This window comes from Equus quagga, unplaced genomic scaffold (genome assembly GCF_021613505.1).
Source record: "Equus quagga isolate Etosha38 unplaced genomic scaffold, UCLA_HA_Equagga_1.0 153_RagTag, whole genome shotgun sequence".
In the NCBI taxonomy this organism is placed as follows: Eukaryota; Metazoa; Chordata; class Mammalia; order Perissodactyla; family Equidae; genus Equus; species Equus quagga.
The window spans coordinates 1372971-1381611 of record NW_025796915.1 but is presented as its reverse complement, the minus strand read 5'-3'; the positions used below and the strand labels follow the sequence as shown (position 1 = coordinate 1381611).

Below are 8641 nucleotides of genomic sequence, written 5' to 3'. Positions count from 1 at the left end.
GGTTTATGGCACCCTGGACATCATGGCCTCAAGCCGAGAGCACCCTCACTGGGAGAGAGAGAGCTGGAAGTTGTTGGCTTTCTTCTACACTTTCACTCCTTCAGCCAATGTGGCTGCTACGGGCTGTGTAATGTACTGATTATGACTCAGACTCTGACTCCAGAACACCTGGGACTTAAGTGTGGCTCTGCCCCTTATTCACTGTGTGACTCTGGGCTAGTTACTTCTCTCTGCCTCAGTTGTCTCTTGTTTAAAATGGGGATATTGGGGCCGGCCCCGTGGCTGAGTAGTTAAGTTTGCGCGCTCTGCTTCAGCAGCCCAGGGTTTCGCCAGTTCGGATCCTGGGTGCAGACGTGGTGCCACTCATCAAGCCATGCTGAGGTGGTATCCCACATAGCAGAACCAGAAGGACCTACAACTAGAATATACAACTATGTACTGGGGATCTTTGGGGAGAAGAAGGAAAAAGAAAGATTGGCAACAGATATTGGCTCAGGTGCCAATCTTTAAAAAAAAAAATGGGGATATTGACAGCACCTATCTCTCTTAGGGTGGTTGTGAGGATTAAATGAGTTAATGATTATAAAGCACTCAGCACAGTGCTGGCACATGATAAGGGCTTTGTAAATGTCAGCTGTCACCACCACCACCACCACCACCACCATCATCTAGTACCAGATACTGTGCTAGATTCGTGGGGGTTATGGAAAATAAGCAGATAAATAATTGAGAAGATAATTTCAAATAGTGATGGTACTAAAACAATAAATCAGGCACGTGGGAAATTGCTTGTCATCATTCATCAGTAGGGAAATGCAAATTAAAACCACAATGAGATACCACTGCATATCTATTAAATCGACTTTTACAAAATTGACAATACCAAGTGCTGGTGAGGATACAGAGCAACTGGAACTCTCATATGTTTCCGGTGGGAGTGTAAAATGGTACAGCCACTTTGGAAAACAGTTTGGCAGTTTCTTATAAAAGCTAAAAATATGTTTACCATATAACCCAGCAATTCTACTGCTAGATATTTATCCAAGAGAAATAACAGCTTATATTCACACAAAAACCTGTATGTGAATATTTATAGTGGCTTTATTCTGAATCTCCAAAAACTGGAAACAACCCAAATGTCCTTCAGCTGGTGAATGGATAAACAATTGAATACTATTCAGCAGTAAAAAAAGAATGAAATTCTGATATGAGAAACAACACAGATAAATCTCAAATGCACTATATGCTAAGGGAACAAAGCCAGACTCAAAAGGCTCCATGTAGATGATTCCATTTGTATGACATTCGGAAAAGGCAAAGCTACAGGGACAGAAAGCAGATCAGTGGTTGTTAGGGGCACAGGGTGGGGGCACTTGACTATAAAGGGACAGCACGTGGAGATTTTTTAGGGTGATAGAATTGTTCTCTATCTTGACTGTGGTAGTGGTTACGCAGCTGTATGCAGCTGTCAAAACTCATAGGACTGTGCACGAAAAAGCGTAGATAAATTATACCTCAAACCTGACTGGAAAAAAGCTTGCTGTGGGTTTGTTGAGACGGGGAAAACCAAATTACAAGTCAGTCGGTCAGGGTAGGTGACATGGGTAAGGAGGGGCTCCTGAACACACTGGTCAGGGAAGGCTTTCTGAGGACGTACCTTGAGCTGAACCTGGCTGAGGAGAAGGAGCCAGGCCTGTGGGGACCTAGAGGAAGGTGTGCCAGGCAGAGAGAGCAGCAGCAAGGCCCACGTGGCTGGAGCGTGGTGAGGGAGGAGGAGAGAGTGGGAAACAGGCAAGGGCTTTGACTCTCCTCTGGGCAGGATGGGCACCACTGGGGGCATACGTAGAGGGTGATTGAAAAACTGGTGTGGCTGAGATGGCCCAGGGAGGAGAGAGGAAGGGAGGACAGGAAACAGCAGCTGTGATCATGTGTAGGAGTAATGGAGGGGTGTGATGAAAACGAGCAGGATGGATCAGGGAGCCTCCTACAGGAGGAAGTGGTCAGCCAGCCAGAGACCCGGCAGGCTGGGGCCGGAGGACTGGGACAGCAGGTGGGGTCCTTTGGGACCTTGCAGAGGATATTGCCGGTGGTGTTGGGGCAGAAGCCAGACATCCTGGGTTGAAGGTGCTGGAGGTAAGGACCTGTAAGTGAAGCTTCCAGGAGGCAGGGGACAGACTTGGTGGGTAGCAGTGGGAACCTCAGAGAGAACGGAATGGAGCTGCCATTTGTGTGTGCGTGTCTGTGTGTGCACATGGTGTCAACAAAACTTCCAGAGGTGAGCCTGACCTATGGAGGACAGTGTGAGACAGTGTGAGACAGAGGAAGGAAGGGGCTTGGACAGGGCCTTGAATGGCGGGCTGGGAAGTTTATGTTCCTGGAGTTGTGATCAGTCCAGGGCTGGCCACTTAAGGGGGCTGGGGGACAGTAGAGCGTCTGGTGCCAAGAGGCCCATCCCTGAGAGGGGAGGGCGCACTGACCACTGCGCTGGGGGATTGGGATCTGCCATGGGGAACTCGTGCTGACCTGAGCCCACCCCAGGTAGCAGAAGCTGCATCTTTGCCTGTACTAATCTTCCTGTTCTTTCCCCATAGTGCATGCTGGGACCGCGATGGACAGGCTGCCACTCCCAGGGCCCCCAGAGGCCCGTCTGTTTGCCTCCCGGCGCCGTCTGACTCAGGTAGGGAGAACGTGAGGCAGGCTCACCCTGCCTCATGCCTCTGCGCCGGGTGAGAGGGCTTTGGGTGCGAGGACCAGGGTGGCCCTGGGTGAATGAGCCCCTGCCAGGGACGGTGGTGTGGGGCACAGCGGGGGTCGGAAGGCTCCAGCCATTGGCAGGGCCTGCTGGGGAGGAGTGCCCGGACGTCCATAGACTGGCTACCAGGCAGCGATCCTTTGTCCCCAAGCCGCATGCCTGGGGCACTGAGAGGCCCCCTACATATCACTCCTCCAGCCCCAGCGTAGCCCTCACGTGTTCACTGTCTGTGGTTTGTGCAGGATCCTTTCGCTGCACACACCTGCCAAGTTCTTTGGCTCTGGGGAGGGTTTGCATCTCAGTTCCGCTCTCCTTGCTGACACTCTGGCCTTTCCCTGCCAGCGTCACTGTAAACGCCTCGTGTGTGGTCTTACTCTGGAAGGCCCCAGCTCACTGGCGGACTGCCCCAGAGCAGAGGTGCTCTGCACCGGGGCTCGCTTCTTTCGCCTCATTAGGCCTGGGAGCAGGCACTCTCTGCTGCTCCTGCGCGCCCCAGGTGGAGGCTTTGGGCTTGGGGCCCAGTTCCCCCAAAGACTGAGATGAGCTGAGGGCTAGGCTTGCCAGAAAAGAATACCAGAACTTCAGACAGACAACAAATCGTGTTTTGGCATAAGTATGTCCCAAATACTGCATGATTTGCAATTTTATTTGCTAAATCTGGCAACCCTAGTGGGGCCAAAGCCCCACTCTCCCTCCTCCTCTGACCAGTCCTCCCTGCTGGACCTGCCGTGGACCCCTCAGATCAGCTGCCTCCAGTGCCTAGGGCGGGTGTCCTCAAGCCAGGGGTGGCCGAGCCTGCTCAGGTCACAATCATTGGCATTTCCTGATCTCCCAGGTCCTGCACGCTGTCCATAGGGCAGAGACCTGGGGTTCCCACTGGAGGCTGGGGCAGCAGGCCTGGCTCTGAGAGCACTCTAGGGTCCTCATCTTTCCCTCTCTGGCTCTCCTACAGCAGAGTCCAGGTTGAGGAGGTCATGGGGCGGGGCCGGCTGGGCATTTGTGCCCGTGAACAGGGCTGTGAGACAGGCATGGAGCTGTGAAAGGGACCAGGAATAGAAATTTGTTTCGTGAGCTTGGAACCCAGAGTGCTGGGGGTGCGGGGGTGGAGGTGGGTAGGGGTAGTAGGGATGGGGCAAGGCCTGATAATGAAGCCTTGGAATGCCCTATTTCTGCATCTTTCAACATTGAGGAGACATGGGAAGTGTTTTCTCCGTAAGTGAAGTCATTTTTCTGATTATTAAGTTAATATGTTCTCTATCTGTTTATCTAAGTGTCCAGAAGTATTTAAAGCATGCAGTTCAAGCCTTTCCCATAATCTCTTCCTCCCCAGGGCTAACTGCTGCTAACTAGTTCCATATATAGCCTTCCAGACTTTTTTCTGTGCACTTATAAACTTATTTTAAAAGAACAAACATGGGATCATACTAGTTATACTGCTCAGTCACTTGATTTTTCTCTCAACAATATATTGTGTACATTATTCCAGAGCTCTTCCTTATCCTTTATGCCTATTAGTGGATGGTCTGTAAATTATGTATCAATTGTCACTTCTGTCGGTGTCTATTTAGATTGTTTCCGGTGTTTGGCTATTTATAAACCTCACTCAAGGCACCTCCTGGTTCGTACATCTGTGTGCACTTGTGTTATAGGTCCTTCAGGAATGTTTCCAGAAGGGGACTGCCTGGGTCAAAGGGCATGCGCACTGCAAGATTTGATCTGTCTGGCCAGATCAACCTCTGAAAGGTTGTGCCGACTTACTGTGCGCAAGGGGCCTCATCCCCTCACCTTGCTGACCAGGAGCATGTCAATCACTTAAGTCCCTGCTAATCTGATAGGGAAACTGGTTTATTGTACATTTTTTTGTTCACTAATGAGGTGCAGCATATTTGTGTAGGTTTCTTGGCCACTTCCGTTTCTTCATTTATGAACTGCCTGTTCACGTCACATCCTTGGCTCATTCTCCTGTTCATCTGTCCATTCGTTCAGTATGCATTTATTGAGCGCCTATGTGTGTTGGGTATGTTTTGATTAGGGGCCTCAGAGTGGGCAAAACTGACAAAAAATACCTGCTCCGTGGAAATTATGCTGTAGTGGAGGAGAGACAACTGAGGAAAAACAGAGAAATAAGTGGAATATAGCGTGTGTATCACGGGTTAAGTGCTAAGGAGAAAAAAATAAAGCAGGGGAGGCAATGGGAGGTGTTGGGCAACCTGAACATGACAGTCAGGAGGCCTCCCTGAGAGGTGGTGTTGGAGTAAAGACCTGTAGGAAGCGAGAGAGTAAGTCAAGTGGATGTCTGGGACCATGAGTCAGCAGCAGGCTTGGCCTGTTCAGGACTCAGTGAGAGGGCCGGTGTGGCTGGAACAGGGTGAGTGAGGGAGGGAGTCGGAAGTGCGTGCAGAGAGGGATAAAGAGCCAGATCACGCAGAGCCTTGTGGGCCACCCTAAGGACTTGGCTTTTACTCAGAATGAAGAAGGAAGCCATGGAAGGTTCTGAATAGTGACGTGACAAGATCTGAATTTCATTTTAAGCTGATCACTCTGGCTGCTGTGAAGGGGCCAGGGTGGAAGCAGGGAGATCCATCAGTAAGCTATTGCAGCAATCTAGGGAAGAGGTGGCGGCAGCTTGGCCCAGGGGGTCTTGATGGAGGTGGGGAGACGTGGACAGATTCTGGGTGCATGTTAATGGTACAGCCATAGGATTTGCTGACAGGCTGGATGGGGTGGTGTGTATGAGAGAGAGGGAGCCAAGGATCATTGTCTTAGTCATCTTGGGCTGCCATAAGCAAATCCCATAGGCTGGGTGGATTAAACAACACACACTTATTTCTCACAATTCTGGAGACTAGAAAGCCCAAGATCAAGGTGCTGGCAGACTCAGTTCTTGGCGAGGACCCCCTGTGTGCCTTGTAGATGGCTGCCATCTTGCTGTGCGCTCACATGACCTCTTCTTTGTGGGCACACAGAAAGAGAGTTCTGGTGTCTCTTCCTCTTCTTATGAAGTCACTAATCCCATCATGAGGACCCACCCTCATGACCTCGTCTAACCCTAATTACTTCCCAAAGGCCCCATCTCCAAATACCGTCACACTGAGTGTTAGGGCTTCAATACATACATTTTGGGGGGGACATTTAGTCCATAACAATGACTCCAAAGATTTTGCCCCAAGTAGCTAGAAGGGCAGGGCTGCCATCAACAGAGATGGGGCAGAAAGTAGGGAGGAGGGGCCCGCCCCATGGCCGAGTAGTTAAGTTTGCACGCTCCGCTGCAGCGGCCCAGGGTTTCGCCGGTTCAGATCCTGGGCGTGGGCATGGCACTGCTTGTTAGGCCATGCTGAGGTGGTGTCCCACATGCCACAACTAGAGGACCCACAACTAAAATATACAGCTGTGTACTGGGGGGATTTGGGGAGAAAATAAAGCAGAAAAAAAAAGATTGGCAACAGTTGTTAGCTCAGGTGCCAATCTGAAAAAAAGAAAAAAAAGAAAATGGGGAGGAGTGGGTTTGGTGTAGGGGAGAGGAGAGACTCAACTGTGGCCAGGACAGGCTACATAATGTGTGGGGCCAGAGCGAGAGGAAAATGGGTGGCCCTTTGTTTAAAAAAATTATTAAAAATTTCAAAGTGGTGACAATAGAGCATTAAACCAAGCCTGGGGCCCTTCTGAGAGTGGGGCCTGTGCAACTGCCCGGGTGGCACACCTGTGAGCCGGCCCTGGCTGTGGGTATGTGAGGTGTGAGGTGCTAGTAGATATCCAAGTGGGAATGTGGAGTTGACAGTTGGATATATGAGGCTGGAGTTTAGGGAAAGGTCTAGGCTGGGGTCATCAGCATAAAGACGGTGTTTAAAGCCGTTAGATTGGATGAAGCCATCAGGAGAGTGAGCATAAATAGAAAAGAGAAAAAGGACCAAAGAGCCAGGCCTGGAGCCTCCTTCAGTTAGAAGTTGTGGAGTTGAGGAGAAACGGAAAAGGTGACTGAGAAGGAGCACCGGTGAGGTATGGGGGAACTAGGCAGGTATGATGTTCTGGAAGCCAAGGACGTGTTTCAAGCATGAGGTCGAGTAAGGTGCAGACGGAGCACTGATCATGCATTAGCTGTGGGGAGGTCACAAGCGACCTTGGTTTCAGTGATGCGGGTGTGTGTGAAATGCATCTTATTGACTTGTAAGGGATTTAACCCTTTATTTGTCTTATGTTGCAAATATTTTTTCACAGCTTTGTGGTGCTTTTTTGCTATTTAAGTTTATGGGGTTTTTTTAACCCCTTAAAAATTTAAATTGTCCTGTGATCAAGTCTGTTACTCTTTTCCTTTAGAGTTTCTGGCCTTACTCACTGCGAAGTTTTGATAATGTTGTCTTTCATTGTTTTCTAGTTGTTTATGATATTTAGAGATATTTAAATCTCTGGTTCACCTGGAATGTTTTTTCTGTGTGTCGTTTGAGGTAGGGATCTAAGTGGTTTTTCCCCAAATGACTAGCCAGTTGTTTGGACATTGCTTATTGAGTAAACTGTCCTTTCCTGGATGCTCTGAAGCTCGAATCCTATCATCTGCAAATGTCCCCATAGTCTCATGTCTGTCCAGGCCTTGCTGTTTAATTCCATTGATCTTTGCCTGGGGAGAGCTTAGGAAGTCAAGAGAACGGATAGACTTGGTGACTCATTGGATGGAGTGTGAGGAGGTGCAGGAGTGGAAGCCGACACGTTACCTTCAATGAGGGAAGAGGCAAAGGGAAGTTAGGGCGATGGGAGTTCTCAAGCATTGAGGGTCTCCTAGGTGCCGTCACAGCTCTGCAAGGTTGCTATTCTATATCCCCATTTGCAGATGAGGAAACTGAGGTTTTGTCACATGTCCAATGGCATCAACTCTTAGGAGGTGGAGCTCGGACTGGAAGGCAGCTCTCTTGGCTCCCACAGCTGCGTTCTGTCCATCCTGGTCAAGGGGGAGGTGAGAGGGGGGTTTCCCAGAAGGCTGGAAGGGCTCCAGGCACCAAATATCCCCAAACCCCACACTACATCCCTGCCTGCCATTTGGCTGGGTCTTGAAGGTTTTCCTATTTCCAAGAGCAATCTGTTAAAACCAAAATACTCCTGGCAGGGAATCACACGTTAAGTTTACAGCTAACATCTTAATTATCAGTTAACACTTCTGAAGGGATTAGCTGACAGCCAGCTGAGGACAGTGAATGGGGCCGGGTGTGATGTGTATCTGGGCTGGGAAAGGCCAGAAGTAGGGAAGGGGGCAGGTCTCTGCAATTCAAGCTTTTTCCTGGGCATGAGAAAGAGAGAGAGGTGGAGCTGGATCCACTTGGGAAGGGGAGCGGGGACAGAACAGAGGGAGCAAGTGCTGCAGAGCCAGGAAGGAGAGTGGCCACTTCTCTGTGGAAACCTAAGACTGGGGCTCAGAGAGAAGCTGGCATCTATTAGACACCTGCTGTGTTGTGGTACCAGAGGAGGCTTGTCATACACTTGGTCTCAGTCTCCAGAAGGTCAGGAAATTGGCCACGCATGAGCCACCTTGGGCACCAGCTGCCAGCAGTCACTCAGAGCTGGGACCCATCTCTGACACCCACAGACCAAATCTGTCATCCAGCCCTGAGTTGCAGTAGGAGGAGAGGGGCTGAGGTGTCTGGAACCTCCTCTAGTTCTTTGAGGGCCAGTCTACCCTCCCAGGTCAGGACTCAGTGTGAGAGGAGGGTCGGGGCTCAGTGTGTGAGCAGGGTCGGGGTTCAGAGTGTGAGCAGGGTCGGGACTCAGTGTGTGAGCAGGGTCAGGGCTCAGTGTGAGAGCAGGGTCGGGACTCAGTGTGTGAGCAGGGTCAGGGCTCAGTGTGAGAGCAGGGTCGGGACTCAGTGTGTGAGCAGGGTCAGGGCTCAGTGTGAGAGCAGGGTC

General features: G+C 50.5%; 1 protein-coding gene across 1 annotated transcript in view; it reads left to right on the top strand.

Moving 5' to 3' along the window:
- The first annotated feature begins 2591 nt into the window (after positions 1–2591).
- The window catches only part of LOC124233088 (leucine-rich repeat and immunoglobulin-like domain-containing nogo receptor-interacting protein 1), a 65114-nt gene continuing 59064 nt past the window's right edge, over positions 2592–8641 (top strand). The window contains exon 1 of the mRNA XM_046650187.1: positions 2592–2677. Coding sequence (XP_046506143.1) covers positions 2609–2677 — 69 coding nt within the window. The 5' untranslated portion in view covers positions 2592–2608. The remainder of the gene's footprint in view (positions 2678–8641) is intronic.